The 21,618-nt window shown below is 33.6% G+C and overlaps 1 protein-coding gene across 2 annotated transcripts in view; it reads right to left on the minus strand.

The window, feature by feature from the left end:
• Positions 1-21,618, minus strand: part of ANTXR2 (ANTXR cell adhesion molecule 2) — a 159,369-nt gene that overhangs the window by 115,347 nt on the left and 22,404 nt on the right. For both annotated transcript variants that reach the window (XM_031010222.3, XM_031010221.3), the window contains exons 8-10: positions 6,148-6,208; positions 3,643-3,741; positions 1,790-1,859 (exon numbers count right to left, since the gene is read on the minus strand). In XM_031010222.3, the coding sequence (XP_030866082.1) occupies positions 1,790-1,859; positions 3,643-3,741; positions 6,148-6,208 (230 nt within the window). The remainder of the gene's footprint in view (positions 1-1,789; positions 1,860-3,642; positions 3,742-6,147; positions 6,209-21,618) is intronic.

Raw genomic sequence — 21,618 nt, forward strand, 5'->3', positions numbered from 1 at the left:
GCAAAGAGGCCAGTGTGACCATAACTGAGTAGAAAGAGCAAATAGAAGATGAAGTCTGAGAGGGAGTGAGAGGCCAGACCCTGTAGAACCTGGTATAGTATTACACTAATTAGACTTTACTCTGAGTGGGGTAAAGAACTCATCACAGAGAATCTTAAGTGAAGAGATGATATAAAATAATCTGTTTTAACAAGATCACTCTTGTGAAGGATGGAAACAGAAAGACCAGTTGAGAGACTAATAATCCAAGCAAGAGATGACAGTAACTTGGTCTAGAATGGTAGCAGTAGAGGTAGAAAGCAGAGATTGGATTTTGGATAAATTTTGAAATCAGAGCTAAGATTTGTTGATAGACTGGGTCTAAGAGAGAGAAAGAAATCAATAATGACTCGAAAGATTTTTACCTGAACAACAAAAATGATGGAGCTGCCAATAACTAAAATGGAAAATACAGTTTGGGAGATAGATTGGGGGAATATTCAGGAGGACCAACCTGGAATTACAGATTCAGTAAAACAAGACTAAACTTTAAGTCAATAGATGTATCATGGCTAATACAGACACGATTATTCAGAAAGCCATTTAGTCCTACGGTGTGCTTGGGGTTAAGATGGCTCCACAAGAAACTGACTTGCCTCAAATTCCAATGCCAATTTAATTTAGCCACAGGCTTGTTGTCAATAACATAGATTATTACATGATACAGAAAACGAATAATACTCTTAGTTTTGTAAGCCATCCTGTGCAGCTTCTTTGAATCTATTTAAAATAGAAAGCTGATACTGTTCCAATTTACTTGCATGACCAAAAGTGATGTGCGATAGATATCTTGAATGTTTAAGTATCCACAAAAGATAAATGTTCAAGTCAGCTTAAAAATGCTAGAATGATTTTCTTAGTTTCCATAGAGGAAAATATCATTTTCAGTCTCTAAATACTAATCCAGATTTTGGATTGTGGCCTTGTATATGTAATTTTTCCCTGCTTTCAGTACCAGATCTATATAAAGAGATCCTAGAAAACTGTATCCTATTAACTATCTTAAACATGCTCTACTGTTGGGCTAGAGAATATTTGAACTATTTGTAATCATTTGCTTCATCATAGAACTGAAAAAAATCACAAATGGGAACACTAAATTATCAGTAGAATTACTTGTGTATAAACAATTCAAATAAGACTCCTTCATCCAAACTAAATTTATTTTTCTTTTTAGCAGATATCGTGGTTTTTTGGCCACACAAAAGAAGATGAAAAGATAGACCTGAACAGAAATGGAACACAAAGCACAAGTTAATACAAATGTACAAGTATTTCCTAGTGCAAGGTGTGCCTGTTTTTAGCCATGTTTTTGATGCACTTTAATCGCAATATTTATTAAATACTATAGTAATTATTGAAAATCTCACTTTTGAACTGGGTGTGTGCATGCACACACATGTATGTGTGTGTGTGCATGTGTGTGTGTTTAAAATAATGTTTATGGCTCTGATTATTTATAGATTCTAATAATAGTTCTCAAACCCATCCAGATAAATATTCATAGAGCCTTTTAATCAGTATTGAAGAAACTAGATAAAACGCTTTTTAGCATTTTCAACCTACTAAGAGTATAGCTGAAGTACTAACTTGCTTGCCTAGTACTAAGTTAAGTGGCTTGCCCAAGGCTTACTTTTTAATGCTCTGTATATCAAAAAAAGATAGAATAAAATGACCAATGTATATGTCACCATTTTCTAATAATTTTTTACTAAAAATGTTATAAAATTGTTTTAAATTAAGTACTTACTCTCCAGCTTTATTCAGGATAGGTGCAGGACAAAGCATAGAATTAAGCTGTACACTTACTGGTTTTACACCTAGAAAATAAAATGCCACTGAATTAATAAAGGGTTTTATGCATCTCACACAGTTTCATTAATAATATGAACAGCATGCTTCAATCAGAGTTCAAATGTGGAATACTAGATATATTAACATAAAAAAAACTAAAGAAAGAGAAGTGAAGGGAATGAAAAATGGAAAGAGATTATATGCTCCATTGACATATAGTGTTGGTAAATCATAAGTTAGGATTATTTTGACTTAGACTAAGTTCACATACCATTCTAGATACTATAAAATATATTTTCTCTTAAATTTTTTAAATATCTCAGATTTTTAAAAACAAATGCTCTGTATTATTTTAAAAGCACACTTTAGAAAAGATGAAGGAAGGTGAAAGTTAGATGTCCAAAGGAAAATGAACTTATTTCACAAGTTTAATAAAACATTTGTCTACAATAAATAAATGCATTTTATGAAGTCGCATACTTAAATCGCCCTTGTAACTTTAATAAAATATGAGAAAAATGATTTAGACTAGAAATATGCAGAAAAGTTACTTAGTCAAACTGATCATTCTAGAATCTAAAAGAGGAAAATACCAATTTCACTTATTTGAGGATTTACTTTAATAAACTTAATCTTATGCAGCTAAACATGAAATATGTTTATTTTATAATGAACTCAAATATGTAATCAAAAGGAGCTAGGCGAAGCTAATGCTTAGATACAAATGAGTACTGAATAAAAATAAAATTATCTTGTCCTACTCAATTGTGGAACCTACTATGAAGAGAGTTTGTAAATTTTTGCCTTACTAAAATTGTGATCTTAATAGAAAAGAGAGGAATTAATTATGACATTTAGCATGCTAAGATCCTTACCATTTTAATTCAATAAACACATATTGAATAGGTACTGTGTGTATGGCCAAAGCTGTGTTAATTGGAGTGTTTATACTCAGATAAACAGCAAAATGGCAGATGAATCTAAAAAAATAACTCTACCAGAGTTTACAAAGTTATAAAATCTGCTTTACAATATAAATTTCGAAGGGCAAATAATAATTAATAAGGAAAAACATTTATATAGATACTCAAGATGCTCAGAAAACTAAGGTCTATTTAAGAGGGAGGGTTTTTTCAGAATGAAAACAAAAACGTACTCTTGGCTTTTTTAAAAGTCAAAGGTAGGGAAAATTAAAACTCAATTCAATAAATATGAAAATTATCAACCAACACTATGCTGGGTGAGAATTTGAGATGCAAAAATCTATAAGGCAAAAAAAGACTATCTTCAATAAACTAACAAATTATTGGGAAATTAGATAAAGAAAACAAGTGACAAAAAAAAAAAAGAAAGAAAAAAAGGAACAAGTAGGACAGAAGCTGAAGATAATTAGATTTTAAGGCAGGTGTGACAAGAAAGAAGCCTGAGGAAAGAAGCAATTAAATCATGTGTTTGATGCAGTAGGTACAGAGTACAGTCAGGAAAAGTGGGTTCAAATATCAGCTCTGTCCATTATTAGCTGTGTCACCACATGCAAGTAATTTCATTCTTTTAGCCACAAACCATCATCTGTTCAATGAGAGAAGTTAGGACAGGGTCCAGCATTTATTAAGGTATAAACAAATGTTGCCATTATTAAATAACTATTAAATAATTATCACTACTATTTGTATTATCATTCAGACTTCATTTCTTTCTTCTTTGATTAAAAAATATGTCAGTTAGTTTTAGTTGGAGAAAAAAAGAAAACATTTGATGCTGATGTGCTTTGCAGAGATTAAGACAACACTGAGATTACTGGGGACCTACTCGTTGTATATGTTTCATTTACAGTGTAAGTGCAGAGAACACTGCCATTCCGACTGCCCAGCATGAATCCTCTTCCACTTAAGACAATCTGAAATTCCTCTAGAAGTAAAAGGAAAAATAAACATTTAATCACTGCTTTACCAAAAAAATAAAAAACACAAGCTGAAATGAAAGTATTAAGGTGCATAGAATAATTTTTTTCATACTATTCAGTTAACTAATAGCAATGAAGACATAGCTCTATATTTCCAACTGTGCTGGCTTTCCCAGACCCTCTAGGTAAATGTAGTGAAGATACCATTCACTGCCACATGGGGATGCATTATTTTATTTTCTAAACAAAGTGATTCCCAGTAGTGACCAAGGTATAGAACAGAAGCATTAACAGTCATTCCCAGACAGATACTATACAAACCTCCTCAATTTCTATCCTTAGGAAAATACCAGGGGGAAAAAAACTTTGTTTTTCCCTACTCTCAGATATTAAAGTTTGGGAATGTAAATAAAACTAATTAATTATGTATGTTTTTTAGTTCTTAGAAAAGTCATATGTAGTACTTTCTTTAATCTATGCCTGTTCCATACAGAATTCTTCTTTAACCACTTCTTCACCTTACTAATCCTGATTCATTTTCTATTTCATACCTATAAATAATCAAAAGATCACGTATTTTGAATTACTAATAATCGATGGCCAGTCACAAAAGTTGATTTAACTTACTGTACCATTATTTATAGTAGAAGCAAGCACTAAAACATGTTAGAGAGTGAGAGAATAGGCTGGAATGAAAGTTAACTGATCATATATCTTGACAGACAATGAATGTTTACTGCTAAGCCGCAAGATAGTATACTAACTATTTTAATAGTGATTAACGCTTATTTAAAAGGTAAATTGAAGCACAAATAAAATTTTAAATAGTTTATTTGAGCAGAAGATTCTTGAATTAGACAGATCCAAATCAGAAGTGGTTTGGCAGCTTTACCAAGGGAATACAAGGGGGAGGCTTTTATAGAACCAATGTGGAAGTAAACCAAAGAAAGTATTTGACGGGTTATAGTTACACAGTTGCCTTATTTGGTCTATCCCGTGGAAAGTCCCTAGTTATATAAGTTTGTTGGTTGTTTTTGATTGGTTGCACTTAAATTCTATTTTTCTTAATGTAGGCATTTACAATAGATAGTTCAAATTAAATTCCAATTATATTTGTAAATCAAATAAGGTTAAGGCTACTTATGAGGCCTAAGTGTTTTTGCCTGCTTAAGGCTTCTTCAGGCCTGTTCTCTATTTTAATTTAACATTACCAGTCCTCTAAAACTTCTCATATCTAACATAATACAAGTATAATATAGTCATTAACTATGCAAGAAACTACTGCCAACCCACTTTTCATTTACTATGTTATGAAAGGAATTTCACTTGCAAGTTAAAATAAAGTGCAGGTAAAATGTGTTTCGGTAAGAGTATGGGCATTCAAGTCAGACAGAAAAGGGTCAAACAGGGTAATTACTAGTAGCAAGTACTGAACCTGTCTCTGCCTCAGCTTCCCCATCTGTAAACCAGGGATGTATAAAACTTTCAATAGTGTTGTTATAAGGATTAGGTAAAATTATAAATGCAAACAACCCAGTATACCCTCAGCACAAAATTGGAGTTTAATAAACAACAGCTACTATTTTAATATTATTTTTCCATTTATTTTTCTTTGTTATCTCTAGAAATGTATTAACCTTCACTGTTAGGGAAGATAATCCTTCCCTGGGATGTTCAGACGCACTACTTTCCTTAAACACCTCCATATTCATTCATTAGGGAATCTAGAAGATGCAGAATGTGAGACCATGCACAACCGGCTGGGAGGCTCTGTGGTACATTACACAACATATTTTCTCCCCCACCAGACCCAATATTTTTCCTTTTTAAAGTAAAGTCAGGTTAAAATGAACTGTAGGTCAGGCTTGAAAAAGAAACAAAATAGGCCAGAGAGAATCACACTCTGTCTGGGCAAGGATGGCTGGGAGGTGTGAAAACCTGAGTATGTGCTTAGCACCAGCTGATAAAGCCACCTGCTTCCTTCCTGCAATCCATCCATAAGTCACTTCCTTATGTGCCCTGAGCTGGCAGATTCTGTACTTTGTCCAGGTCATCAAAGCGTGGAGCTCAAAGTCTACATATACCTGACTGTTTGTATAATCAGACAAAAGAAACAATTTCATATTTTATTTTATTTGCCATAGGAAAGGTCTCAAGCGTGAACTAAATATACAGAAGATTCTAAAAGCCTGTCACACAATATGCTCATTATTTAAAATAACATTCCAATCTTAAAAATTTGAATTTAAAATAGAAATATTTCAAGGAATTATTTAAAAATTCTTACACAAAAAAGATGCCAAAAAAGTTAATTTTGCTATTCTTTTTCCAACATGAGTTTCATATCATATATTTTAGCTAGGAAAAAAATACAATTTCTTACATGGTATTTTTAAATTCTAAACACTTACCCCCCACACAGACACTTGAGGGCTGCAATTCTAGGATTTCAGTACATGACTGAGCTAGTATCTAAAAAAGAAAAAAAAAAGATTACCAAGCTATAGATCTAAAATTACAATGTGAAGTAAATTATAAGATTAGTAATAACCTTGAGGTCTTCTCCATACTTCAATAGATCTCAGAGAAAATCTATTAACTATAGCGTGTACAGCTACCAAGTTCTTAGGAAACTTCTGCACTGTATTTCAGGGTATATTTTAAGATTATGTACTGTAGGATCCTTATTTGATTAAAGTAAATTCAGATAAGCACAGGAAAAGTGAGCATTGTCTCAAAGTCTGATAACCTTGGGTATGAATAGATAACTAAAATTTCCTGCTGCCATAAAATCTATGTTGACTTTCCCAATCAAGCAAAAAGAAGATAACAAATCAGACCCCCTGTTTAGTAATGCTGTTATGTTTTCTGTTCAGAAGACCAATATAATATCAATAAAAAAGCACTGCTGACTGGGTGCGGTGGTTCAATATAGTATCAATAGAAAAGCACTTCTGACTGGGCACAGTGGCTCATGCCTATAATCGCAGCCCTTTGGGAGGCCGAGGCAGAGGGATCACTTGGGGTCAGTAGTTCAAGACCAGCCTGGCCAACATAGTGAATCCTGTCTCTACTAAAAATACAAAAAATGAGCCAGGTATGGTGGCTCCCGCCTGTAATCCCAGCTACTCGGGAGGCTGAGGCAGGAGAATCGCTTTAACACAGCAATGAGCCGAGGTCATGCCACTTCACTCCAGCCTGGACAACAGAGCAAGCCTCCGTCTCAAACAAATAAATAAATTAAAATTAAAATTAAAATTAAAAAGCACTTCTCTTTATTGGACAGTGGCATTTCTATCCCATTTCTCAGGCTTAATTCCTGTGGGTGCTAGTCCCTCTTACATGCATAAAAAATTACAATTGCAGAACATAGACTCCTTATATGAGCCAATATTCTTTTTAAAAACACAGACTCCGTACTCAAGCATTCCCAGAACACAGGAACAGAACTGCTCTTCTTAGCTTGTTCTGAGAAACAGAAACCACCACACAAGGGACAAGGCTACAACTGAAAAACAATGATGAAATAAGCTGCTCCTCATGGACAACAATCCTGTCTTTATTTTTAGAACTGCTCTGCACTATATTATCAGTCAGACAAATTCCAGATGATCTCCAGAATTCCTTTCTTGACATTCCTTTCTTGGCAGAAGTTGAAGACAGATTATTTACAGCAGTTTCTAGCATCTCCTGTTCATAACTAGAATAGGAAGTAAGGACTGTAGCAGGAAATAGACATGCTTTCCGTGCTTTCTTTAATAACAGCGAAACTATAAGTTCTCAGCCCCTAAAATCAACTGTGTCAAATCATGGAACTTTGTTGCTGAATATACATCTCTGAAAAGAGGGAAAATTTGTACTTTTTAAGATAACTTTCCAATAAACTCAACTTTTCACATAGTGATTGAGGATTTTGTGATTAGAAAACAAACCTCGTAAAATTTTATATCTGAGAAACTGCAGATGAGGCCCATTTAAATCCAGAAATGACCAAAGAGATTCCATAGGCACTCAAAGACCTTTCTGCACCCAAATACCTCCTCTTGGTCTGCTACTTTATCTACAATAACCAACATTCACTTTTATGGATTCAAGAATTAAGAACTCTTGTTAAAGGTTAATGTGCCCTCTTGGAAGGGTAGTATTTCAAATCACTAACATCTTTAAAAATTTGGACATAATTCAGATAACAAGACTCTGAAGGAAATAGAATAGAAAAGATTTGCAAAGGAATATGAAGCTGAAAAGGTTCCCACTAACAAAAATGGGCATTATAATTATAGCTTTGGCCAATCTGAGATAACAGTGACAACAGTGAACCATCAAAATGGAAGGTTAAAGGAAAACACAAAACCCCCAAATCTATTTTGTCTGTCATCAGTCCTGAAGGAATTTATCTTAAAACAGATCTTATTAAGGAGACTAATTGCATCTTTCAGTTTACAATCTTTTTATTGGTTATTTAGCCATAGCTTTATCAGTATTACTGAAAAAATATTTCAAGTACTCAGGAAAATTATGAGGCACTTAAAGATTACATCTATTGGCAATAGAAACCATTTCTCTACAATTCCTCAGAATAAAGTAAATCAAAAAATTACAAAAGGATTTTCTAAAGATCACGTCAAAAAACATGCATCCAGAATGACTTCAGTGAATTTGTAACTTTATATTTGTTTTCTCTCTTCCATCAGCACTGACCATAAGTCAATCAGATTTCATAATATTTAAGATAATTGTGCATATGTTGACTTGGTCTTTCAATTTGATCCAATCCATCAAAACATTTCTAAATAAATGAGAGTTCCAATAGCAATATCAAATGAGCAATTCTCCTAAGGAGATCTCTTTAAGGCTGAAGAACAAACACCCTCCAGGACTGTTGGTGATCTACATCTTTGGAGCCAGGCCCTGTATATCCCCTATAAGGTATTTTAATTTTAAAGAAGAGGTTCAGGATGATTCAACAATTTATGTTCTATTAAAGTCTGAGTTTTAAGAAATCAAGTTAAATTAAGCAGAGATTAAGGATAGCTAATGTTAGATATATCCTGCAGTAAACAGTATAGCTTACATTTGCTAATAACAATACATTTACATTAATTCAATATTCATAATTATTTTAATAAAATAAGTTTTTCTAAAAATAATATAATTGAATGGAAAAGTGACTCAGGTAACACATTCATTGAAAAGCAAGTAGTGAGAGCACAAGTCATAACATTGGTATCACAATCTAATGTTATCTAATTGAATTTCCATGGCATATGCTCCTCTCTAAAGTTTGTTTTATTTATTAAAAAAAACTCTTTGGACCTTAAATTATATTATTAGTGCATAACTCAACTCTTCTACTAGAAAACAAACTTTTTGAGGAAAGAAATGAGATTGAATTATACTATACAGCACATTCAGGGCCTTACACATTGTTTTGTGCCTTCAGTACAACCAATAAATGCTTAAGGAATAAACATTGAACACATAAATTAATGAGGATATTAAAAAGTCTTATTAACAAACCAACAATCATATTAGGACACAGATGAGTCAGGATAAAGTTAATTTATGTGATGAGGCATCTATTTCTTCCATAAATTATGAATGTTGGAAATCCAGAAATCTATAATTTGAAACAAACTTCACCAAAACCATTTCCAAATGAAAAATAGAGAGGAGGGAGAAGAGTAAGAAGAGAATTTATGCATTTTTAGAAAATAAAATTTGTTCTAAATTTGTTCTTTTCCATCTAGAGTTTACCATGTTCCAATATTAAGAAAGCAACAACTAGAAATCAAAATAATTTGATGTCTGAATGCAAATAGTTTGCACCATAAATTTTTTTGAACAGTTTTACAAAAACAAAAGTTAATAGTCTATTCTTACCAAGTAATTATACAAATTGAAATGTTCAAGATATCAAAATGGGTGAACAGACACTTCTCAAAAGAAGACATACAAGTGGCCAACAAACATACAAAAAAATGCACAACGTTGCTAATCACTAGAGAAATGCAAATCAAACCAAAATGAGATACCATCTCACATCAATCAGAATGGCTATTATTAAAAAGTCAAAAACCAACAAATGCTGGTGAGGTTGTGGAAAAAAGGGAATGTTTATACACTGCTAGTGGTAATATGAGTTTAGCCACTGTGGAAAGCAGTTTGGAGATTTCTCAAAGAACTTAGAACTGTTATTTGACCCAGCAATCCCATTACAGGATACATATCCAAAAGAAAATAAATTCTTCCACCAAAAAGCAGTCACATGTTCATCGCAGCACTGTTCACAGCAAAGCCATGGAATCAACCTAGGTGCTCCTCAACAGTGGACTGGATGAAGAAAATGTGGCACATAGAAACCATGGAATAAAACACGGCCATAAAAATGAATGAAATATTGTTCTTTGAGGCAACATGAATGCAGCTGGAGACCATTATCCTAAGTGAATTAATGCAAGAAAATAAAACCAAAGACTGCATGTTCTCACTTATAAGTGGGAGCTAAACATTGGATACTCATGGACATAAAGATGGGAACAGTAGACACTGGGGACTACTAGATGGGGGAGGAAGGAAGAGAGATGAGGGTGGAAAAACCAGCTATTGGGTACTATGTTCAGTACCTGGGTGATGGGATCAACTGGACCCAAAACCTCAGTATCATGCAATACACCTAGGTGACAAACCTGCACAACCTGCACATGTACCTCCTGAATCTAAAATAAAAATTGAAAGGAAAGAAAAAATAGAATAAACCAAAATGAGTCTATTATATTAAAACTGTCATCTCTAAACAACTGACAAGGAGGAGAAACATTCTAAACACTCTAGTTAATTTTTGCCAAATTAAATAATATTACTGACTGAACATTGGATCAGGTGTCCCATCCACAATAAATGGCAAATTATCTTTAATACTTTGCAACTCCATCATTGGTACAAGAGAGAAAATTGTAAGGACTTTCCCTCTAATATATGCTGTCATCATTATGTTTCAATAGTAAAAGAAAATAGTTTCTACTAAATATAGCCTTAGTTGATATTAGAGAGCGCTAACAGTACCATAGACCAATAGATCAAATTTAAAGATAAATCAAGTGCTTAATAAATCTAGGGTATGTTAAGTCATGCACACACTAAATGCAAAATTTCATCATTTGATATTTTGGGGGATATATACGCATGCATAGACACACACACACACACACACATACACACACACACACACACACACACATATTGGCAAAGAACCTCATATCACCATGAAAAAGTATACTATCGAAGCATCTGTTCACCCAAAAAGTAATATTAGTATTAAGGAGTATTTACAAATAAAAAAATTATATACCTTATTACCTAATCCCTAGTTTTAAGTCCTCAAACATTAATATAGATAACAAAAAGTCAAATTTTCTAAATTAAGTACAAGTATCAGTAGTCCAAAATTCAAAAGAATTTCTAACATGATAATAGTTAACCATTCATTGGGCACTTATGTTCCAGCAACTATGCTAAGTGCTTTTTATGAATTTTTTTCAGCTAATCCTCATAAGTCTAATAAACAAATATTTTTATCCATGTTTTATTGATGAGGAAACTGGGGCTTAGAAAGATTTTTTTAACTGCCCTAGAAGAATTAGCTCTTAACTAGGTTGTCCCCAGGTTTTATTGAGTCCAAACCCCATTCTTCTAGCCAGCACCTTCCACCACCCTCCAGGTTTGTGATGGATAATCTAACCATTACAAAATCTAACTCTTAACAAACTAGTGAAATGTATCTGCCTGTTTTGTCTGGACTCCTGTAATGCTACCAAAAACAATCTAAAATCTGGCTTATTCCGTATCCTCAAAAGTATATCACTAAGCTTTCGCTTTTATTTGTTAGGATTTTCTTTCCTTTTTTCTCAAAATTTTTTTTTAATTTTTATTTTAAGTTCTGGGTTACATGTGCAGGATGTTCAGATTTGTTACACAGGTCAACATGTGCCATGGTGGTTTGCTGCACCCATCAACCTGTCACCTAGGTATTAAGCCCGGCACGCATTAGCTATTTTTCCTAATGTTCTCTCTCTCCCCACCCCACCCCCAACAGGCCCCAGTGTGTCTTGTTCCCCACCCTGTGTCCATGTGACCTCACAGTTCAGCTCCCGCTTGTAAGTGAGGACATGCCGTGTTTGGTTTTATGTTCCTGCATTAGTTTGCTGAGGATAATGGCTTCCAGCTCCATCCATGTCCTTGCAAAGGACATGATCTCATTCCTTTTTATGGCTGCAGAGTATTCCATGGTGTATATGTACTACATTCTGTTAATCAAGTCTATCATTGATGGGCAACTGGGTTGATTCCATGCCTTTGCTATTGTGAATAGTGCTGCAATAAACATACGCATGCATGTATCTTTGTAATAGAATGTATGTTTGTTTTAAAATTCCTAATGCCATTGACTTTGGATAAATTAAAATCTTTAATCATTCTATGAATTAGTAACTTATAAGATAGCCAAATACTTAGGGCCCTCTCTCTTATTATTATGTTTCTTTCTTGTCTTACTGTATTAATGCTTTCTATCTCAAATTTGTTTTGCACAGATAAAAATACATAGTTTTTACTTCTCAGCATCATTCAGAACCTAAAAGACAAAAGAGGCCATACTAGAACAACAAGCTACCACAAGCCCTAACTCTGGTTTTCGAAGACAACAGGCACTTAGAAAACTGCAAAACTCCGTTTATAAAAATTAAATTTGTTATATGATCTTAGAACACATTTTCTTTACTAACTATGTGAATGACATCTAGGTTTCATAGTTCTAAAATTTTAGAATTTACCTGAGTTGGGAGCAGAAATGTGAGGCAGAAGTTTGGGGGTGTTTTTCTTTCTTTCTCTATACTTTTTCTGGACATGGAGCAGACATTGGGTACATTTTTCATATGGAATGTTAGCCTTTGGTCCTCTCCCCCTCACTGTCTCACCTAGGTTGCTAGACACACACAGTTACTTCTTTTCTAAATATGCTCTCTATATAGGTTTCCTTTATCTCCCAAAATACTCCATTTTATTGTACCTATTCTTATCTCATGAACTCATTCATACTTTATATTGAATGTGAATATGTGAATTGATAATATTGTAAACTCAAAACGATGTTTGTTAAGCTATGAAAAATAACTGTGCATGGAAATTCAGGCAGTCTAACAATTTTAAAGCAAGAAATGCAAGCAGCATGAGGGAAAATCTAAAATGGCATCCCAACATTGCAAAAACAGGTCTACCTATAAGGCCAATTTCTCTGTTGTTCCTTTTCTTAGTTTCTTTCCCTCTTATATTTGTGAATCACAGGGTCTCTAAAACCTTTTTAACCAATGGTTGTTCTCAGAGGGCACAGAATAGGCAGAAGATAAAGGTATGAACTTCCAGGAGGAATCCGTCTAGGCAAAATAGCTATTGGTATACACAATACTATCTGTAAGACTTGTGCTGATAGTCTGCTAAAAATACACAATAGAAAAGAGTTAACAAGCGTGGGGGAGAGAGGGGAGTGAAGGATGAAAAATTACTTAGTGGGTACAATGTGTCTTATTCCATACTAAAAGCTCTGACTTCATCCTGAAGCAAAATATTCATGTAGCAAAATTACACTTGTACCCCAAAAATTTATACAAATATGGAATTTTAAAAAACATATTGAGTTCTAAATTCTGATATTTGGTATAAAATGGCTGCATTCCAACCTATTGTGCCAGTGAATTAAATGCCTAGTTTTAAATATTTGATCTCTGCAATAACAGTCACTATCCTTTCTCACTGAAACCTTCTCTCCTACTTAAGATGTGTCTTGAATGCCTCCTCTAAAATGTGTGGTAAAAAGTCTGTCATGTATTAACACGAGAAATTCAAAACCCAAGTATTTTTCCCTTTGCTAAGTTTTTGGGATAAAACTGCTGATGGGATAATAACATTAACCCCTTATAAATTATAATGACATTTTCTGTTGCTTCTAACTGATTGTATAAAATTTTGATGCATTATTTATACAGTTCAGATAAGCAAAATACTCTCAATAGTTCAGGGAACACTGCTAACTAATTTCATGGAATTTTTCTATTTGGCAAGGGAGAAGTGTAGGATAAGATAAAGCTGTTTATGTATCCCTCTGGGTTTGTTTTCAGTTAGCAGCAAGCCCAGATCCAGCCGTAAGAGTCAGCTGTGACTGCCCTGCCTGCTGGCCTCCTTGAGATTATAGATGTTTGGCAGGAGATGAAAGTAGATTCTGCTGTTGTCTCTTCTCTGAAGCCCAACTTGAATGAAGCATCAGAACAGTGTTTAAGCCTGGACACTCTAGGAATGTCCCAAATTAATTTGCATCGAGTCTATACCTAGTATAATATGGTCAGGTTGCATGGGTTCACCAAAGGCCAAATCTCCTTTCTACGTGACAAGAGGCAGAAATTCACTCTAGAATCAGAATTGGCAAGGTTTGCTAGAGGTTGAGAACCAACGCTAAGTCAGAGGGACAAATACTCCAAGAATCCAACTGGCTACAAAGAAGTTTCTTATCTTGCTTGCCTATATGGTTACAATCAAGTTTTTATAACTATTGAATAATAACTGACGGTAAAGACAAATTGCTGGTATTGTCAAGGAAACATCCATAGCACAAATAACCAGAAATCATCATAAGGCATGAGTTTTGTGAGAACCTTGACTTAATTTCTTCTTTCTTAGAGGTTTCATGATACATGTGGAATCATACTTTGATTGAGATCTTGTAAGTTCCTGAATATGTTTACATAAAAGACACATGCTATAATAACAAAGGTAGGACACATAAGAAGTAATAAAAGCAATATCATGTCCTGAAAAACATACACAATGTATATAGTTATGGCCTTTTCTTCTGGTATTTAAAGTAATATGGGATTTGTGGAGAGTTGTAGTTGGTGTCGATCCAAGATAATAATTTATCATGCAATAAATTAAGATGGGGAGATAAAATCAAAATATTATTTAGGACCTATGTTGTCTTTGAAGTTTATGTTGAATTTGAGAGAAACATCTATGAGCTAGACCTTAGGACTTGAAGATCAACCACCCAGCTTGACCAAAACAAAAACATTTCCTACAATTAATATAAGCCTAGACATATTTTAAAATCCATATTTTTTTTCTAATTTCTAAGTGGCAACAGGAAGGATACTGTATCTGGAAAATAGAATGCAGTCCATTCCAGAAGAATGAAATAAAAACTTTTAAAATGAATAATACCACATATTCAAAATTCAATCTAATATAAAAAGTATATAGCGCAATATCTTATGAATAGCAGCTACTCAATGAATGTTTATTCTATTTAATTAAAAAGTAAATGCAAAACTTTTTAATAAGAAGCATGGCCATTATGACTATAAGATAAAAAGCAGAGCATATAACACTAAGAGTTATGCATGTAAAAAGATACAGAGCTTACTGAGAAGTTATTTGAATTAATCAAATCATATTTTCAGTTACACATAGTGAAAAAAAATTATTTGGATAAATTCAAATTTTGGTAATTAATAGTACCTATAAGGCATATTGGACCAGATGCAAAACTAAACAAAAACAAAAACAACATGAAGAGAAACAAACTTAAGTTATGTGTTATCTTTTTTTTAAAGTCTTATTTTAGGTAGAATATATAAAAAGAGAAAAGGGGTATTAAATCCCATTAAATGGTTTCCTCTGTAATAACATTTTTTAGGATCAACTCTAAATAATAAGGCTTTTTTCTCCCCAAAATAGATTATTTCTTTATATATACATTCACATGTGCTACCTAAAGTTCTCCAAAATTTTTACTAATCTATTAAAAATTCTAAATATTCATCTCAGCAATAATTTTTTGACACTGATTTTGGATCTATAACATCACTGGCAACCGATCATCACAAATAATTTACAAGTGCTCCAGGTGTGTCCTTAACAGATAGAAACTGCCAATTTCCATGACCCACAGCATGTCAGAAAATATTGGCAAGGGTAGTAGAGTCTAAAAAAGCAAGTTTTTTTTTTTTTTTCCTGACTCATTGAGCAGCTTTAAACACTAAAGGATTCATCCCCAATACAAAAAGATTTCAAGTTTAAATTAGGGGAAAATATATGAAAAGTATTAGTTTTAAAGGTCTAACAAAATGAAGCTTTAGTAATTAGACATCCAAATGCATAACATAAGCAGCAAAAACAACTGGAAAGGTGTTTCTCATCCTCTTGTCTTGTTTCCTTTTTACCTTTTAATATTCAGATGTGTGATTTTTATTTTTTTCTATGGCTTCCAAACACCCCAGCCAAATATATTTTTCTCTAAGGGGTAATACTTCAACTAAGAACAATTGCTATTTTATAATCACATGTTTTGGTTGAGTTCATGCCTTAAAAATGCTTAGAGCTTCAAAATATCAGTTGCTGAATACAGCACACACCACTCTGACTAGTTTCTAAATATGGATTCTCTTCTGTCTTGCAAGTAAGCAAGGAATAAAAGCACACATGACAAATTTCTAAACAAACTTTTACCCTAAGAGATCTGTGGAAGAAGGTAAATCATAATCATTGTCTTTTAGTCTTCTGAGCTCCAAACAAAACAGATGGATAGTTCTGATTACATTGTTGATGAACATACTCTCATATAATAAATCTTTTTTAAAAATTTAGTTTCTTCCACATCTCACAATTCTGATATTTAAAATAAATCATATTAGCAGTCTTGCTGTTTCATTACAACATAGAAAAAATTCCAAAAATGCATAGTTTGTGATTGGAAACAAGTTTATCTGCCTCTACTTTTTGGTTTTGCTGTTGTTGTTGTCTTTGGTCACCACAAACTCAAAATAATCATTTAATGCTAGCTTAGAAAATAAATAAGCTTCCTATAAAAACTGCCTTGAACTTATGAGATAAAATAATAATAAATAGACTATTTCAGAATTTAAAGAAACTTGTTCCTGGTATAATTTTCACTCTGATGCAAACATTATTTTGTATTAGCCCTATTTGCCCACTTTCTTGTTTTACTAAGACGAAGTATATCTGTCAAGCAGTCTTAGTCTATATTTATTCCATTTGATTTTTCAGAAATCCAGGATGGCAAATGAAATGTTTCCCTATACAACAATAATAGAAACAATATCTTATTAATTCTTCTATTAATTTTCCAAATACACATCCTAAAAATTGTAAGCTCTGAAGAGTCTGGGGACCATATCCATTTTGGTAATACAAAACACAGCAAAGCATCTTGAACACAGCCCAGTACCCAACAAATGCTTCTGAATCAACTGAGAATTATTATATTTGGGGAAAATGAAGTATAATTGAGAAATTGTACATTTTCCCTCATAATGTACACCAAATGGTACATTTGGTCACAAATATTAACCATTTTCTGCACCTTTTCAATTTCCTTCCACTCAATTAAATCTGCTTTTAAGAGCAGGTAAGCCTCTGTAGGACATCTTTTATAGTCCAACAGGTTAATGTTAAGAAATTAAAATTTGGAATTTCATTTTATCTGTGTAACCAAATGTCATCAGTTTAGTTTAGTTTTCTAACAAACTATCACAAAGCTGTACTTATTTATTCAAAGTGGATTTAATTTTCTTAAACTACAATCCCAACCAAATTTTTTTTTAAGAAAAAGAAAATAATAATATTATTAGGGAATATTTTCATGCAAATACAAATACAGCTTTGGACAGTAGAGGCCAAAATAAGATCAGTTAATAAAATGAATAATTTAAAGGAAACTTTCTAAGTTTATTATCAAGTGGGATTTCGGAGGAATGGGGTTTCTTCTTAGAATATATGTCAAAATATTTTAAATGTATTTGAATATAGTGAGCTGTCATCACTACTGATTTTTTTGTTCCTACCCTGGACACTTTCTCACCCTTACACTTCTATGAATAGTGCCCCTTTCTATTTGGGAAACTCTTTTCCACTCCATGTGGTCCTAGTGAGGCTGTGAATCATAGTACCTTCTTCTCCCTCTCTCCCTTGCCCCCAACAGAATTGGTACAGGAATGAGCTCATGACTCAACTGAATCAATCAGAGTTCTTATCTGGGACCCTATACACTGATGCAAAGACAACACCCCTCACTTTCCAATATACTTGCTGAGGACCATGTAAGCCTCCTTTTGCAATTACAGTTCACCACCATTCATCTAAACAAGGAATGAGGCAAATAGAAACACAGGCAAAACTTACTGAGAGAGAAGACCCTGACAACATGATTGATTCCCTGGATCCAGCTGTACCTGAGGTAATTTCCCTCTCTGGACCACCTAGTTACAGGCCAGTAACAATCTATTTTTCTTTTCCTTAAACTATTATTAACTGAGTTCTTGTCATGTGAAATCAAAAGAGTCTTAACACAGTGAAACACAAATATGAGGATGAAATCAAATTTATATGAAATCAGGGGTTAATTATCTAATGTTCAAATATACCATAACTACATTAGAAAAATATAAAAGCATTTTTAAGAACTTGCATAGATTTTTATTCATTTTATTTATTTATCTAATGCACATGGAATCAGAGGTTAATTTTTAATGCTCTAATATACCATAACTATATTACAAAAATATAAGAATATTTTTAAAAACTTGCATAGATTTTATTTACTTATAATTCAGAAATATGAATTAAGCAATGGCTACTTACCCAACACTAGATTAAGCATTAGGTAAAAAAAAAAACAAAAAAAAAAAACAGGAGTTGGGGCAATACAGTTTCAACCTTCATACCATTAATGTGAAAGTTATTATAATGAAATACCTCATCTACATTCAGCACTAATGATCCTTGGACAAAGAGAAGCCTAGAATAATCTGATATACAGTTATTCTTACATTATAGCCAGTCCTTTTTAACAGGAGTCCTGAAAATTGATTTCCAGTTTTCAGTAAGTCCTACCACTTTTGTTTTTCCTATGAATGTATCTTTATAGTTGCTCAGGCTTCAGGTTTTTCATCAAACCGTAATTTTACAAATAGAAGTTTTCACAACTAAGTGGTCAACATTCATAGCAGAGTGTGCTAAAATCACTTAAGCTAAGGTATTACCAGAGTGTTTATTAGGTTCCCTCTTCTATGAAAATGATTTGCCTTAAGAGAAAATGTGTTTGCAATGTCTTCTCATTCCATTCAAATATAGTGTTAGACAATATAAAATATAGTGTTAGACACTTTTCTTCTTAGATATTTTTCTAAGAACAAACAACAGACATTACTGAGAAAAAAATTTCACTCCAAAAGTGAAATGAAGCCTATATCTCCAGCACTATGAATGTAGGTACTTTTTGAAATTTCACTTTTCCCTTTAGAAACTATCTAATTCAGGTTTATTTAAATGTCCTAAATGTATGGATGATCGTTCCCTTCCTATTTATGCTTGTATACTTTCCCATTAAAAACTTAGAAACTCTGGCATTAACTACCATCACCTAGGATGTAGTGTTCTCAATTCTTTTGGACAAGGGTTATTTATAAAACATGATTCACAACTGATTTATTTCTTTCTGCTTAATACTTTCTGAGGTATTCTTACAAAAAAAAAATGTGGGAATAATTCCAAATAGTGAAACATCCCATGGTCCTGTTTTTACACAAGGAAGGGCACGGAACATTTTGATTTTTATTCTTTCCATATTATTCACCAATCTGTGGTTTTCTTTTATTTTTAATGTTTTCTTCCATAGTCTGCATTATGAAACATTGAACTAGAACCTACAGGGTACTCACATCTCAGTCTGACCTTTACTAGTTCAAATAAAATTTCATTTTCAAATATAAGTCATGCAATCACCTTCCCAAGAACACAAAAATAATTTAACATTCCAAGGATTTAAAGATAATCTGAAGTGGAAAGTGAAAAAGAGAATATATATATGTGCTTGTGTCTGTGGACAATGGGAGGGGAGAAAGAAAATGAGGAAGCATAATGACAGTAGAGTTTTCTAGCCTTTCCATTCCACCTGGCCTCTAACTCCCTAAAGGATATTCCCAACTGGGCTTTTGTTCTCAAGCTCAAATCAACTTCCCCCTCTGCCCTATGCCTTCTTCCATTTTGTACAATAACCCTCTTGTCCCCTCTGTAAAAACAGTTTTTGCTCTATTCTTAGTCATTCATCTTAGTCAGGGACAGAATGCCCAAGTTACTTTTGACTCCTCTCTCTGTCTCTTGAACCCTATAGCCAGTGAGCTCTCAAATTCTACTAATATTTTAATGCTTCCCAAATTTAACGTTTTACTTCCAGTTTCACTGCCCATCCTAATACTAACAATAATTAACATTTGACAGCTAGTATTTGCCATGTCCCTCGGAGCCCAGCTCAACAAGAGTCAAAGATTTTATACCTGGAGGTTTAGCCCCACCCTGTTCCTGACATGATGCTTGCCAGAATAAAGAGGTTATTAGGTGCTTCCCTCATGATCCTTGACCTAGTTCCATTGCGAAAGACAGAATCCCAGTGCCAAGAATAATCCCTAAGGAACTATGATGATCCACTGTTTCTTCCAAAACTACTGAGTTTCTTCTCTGAATTTCTAATTAGTACTATAAGTCCCACCACAGGAATTGTGTCTCTCCTCTGAATGTGGGGTCCAGAAATTCTACATAGCTTTTGTCATGGGAATACTGAATTTTGTTTCCAAGTTGTTGGCTAGGTCCTGATCTTACGGCTTGAGGATTTAATACCAGAACACATCCAAATGCTTGACTTTGTGTGCTACACTATCTAAAAATCCTTGTTGTCATGACTCACATGCTAAATTTGATCCTCTTACATGTCAGTATCATGTCCTTTTGTACCTAAGACCTTGTTTAAGTAGATTGGGGGTCATCTCTCTCAGTGGACTGCCCGACAGAAGGATCAGGAGCCCCATCATTAGCCCTGGGTTAGTTTCCTGCCATGCCTAGCTTTCTACCAAATGATTTAAAGCCAAGCCCTTCTAACTTAGGTCATTCTCAATTGTTATCTCATTTAATTTAAAAAATAAAACAACAAAATGGAAATCACTATTCCCATTTGACTGAGGGTTTTAAAACTCAGAGAGATTACATTGCAGGCCATACCCCAGGTCACCTGGCAAGACAGAATTGGAATTCACACCCAGGTTTTCCTATTCCCGACTGCATTTTGTCTCCACTATGCTGTGCTTCCTTTCATCGTGTCTCACAAGGATGACAGCAAAATACTTATAACACATCATCATCTTCCAAATCATCTTGTACATTATTATAAGAGTACTCTTCCTAAACCTGCATGGCCATTATATAAATCCCATGCTCTAAATTAATCTTCCATAATTTCCTACTTATTTATGAAATATGAGTGAATTCTCAAAACAGGCATGTGAAAGTCTCCATAATCTGAATCCACGCTACCCGTCAATGTTTATCCCCCATACCTTCCATGATCCTAGCCAAACCACATTCCAGCCTACGCCTCAGCCACTCAGCTCAGTTCTTGAAGTTCTGTGCTCTGTTTCTCATTAAATCTATCCCAATTGTCAGAGTCCAGTTCAAATTTCACAATGAAAGGCCTCCCATAACTTCGCATAACTAAACCTATCCTGTCTTTATGTCACCTTACACTATAGGCACATTGGCATTTAACACCAATTGCGTTATAAGATTATTTCTTATCCCCTAAGGTGACACACTGAAATTTTCCTCCTCTAAATGTCCACAGTGCTTTGTAAATCTTTCAGGGGACTACCATACTCCAAACCTCAAATAATCATTAATTTCAAGCCCCTTTAGAGAGAATATGTCTTATTCAAGTATATATCCTTCTTCTAATCATAACACAATGCCTTAAGTATAGTAAGGGCTCA

Source organism: Gorilla gorilla, chromosome 3, assembly GCF_029281585.2.
Source record: "Gorilla gorilla gorilla isolate KB3781 chromosome 3, NHGRI_mGorGor1-v2.1_pri, whole genome shotgun sequence".
NCBI classification, from domain to species: domain Eukaryota; kingdom Metazoa; phylum Chordata; class Mammalia; order Primates; family Hominidae; genus Gorilla; species Gorilla gorilla.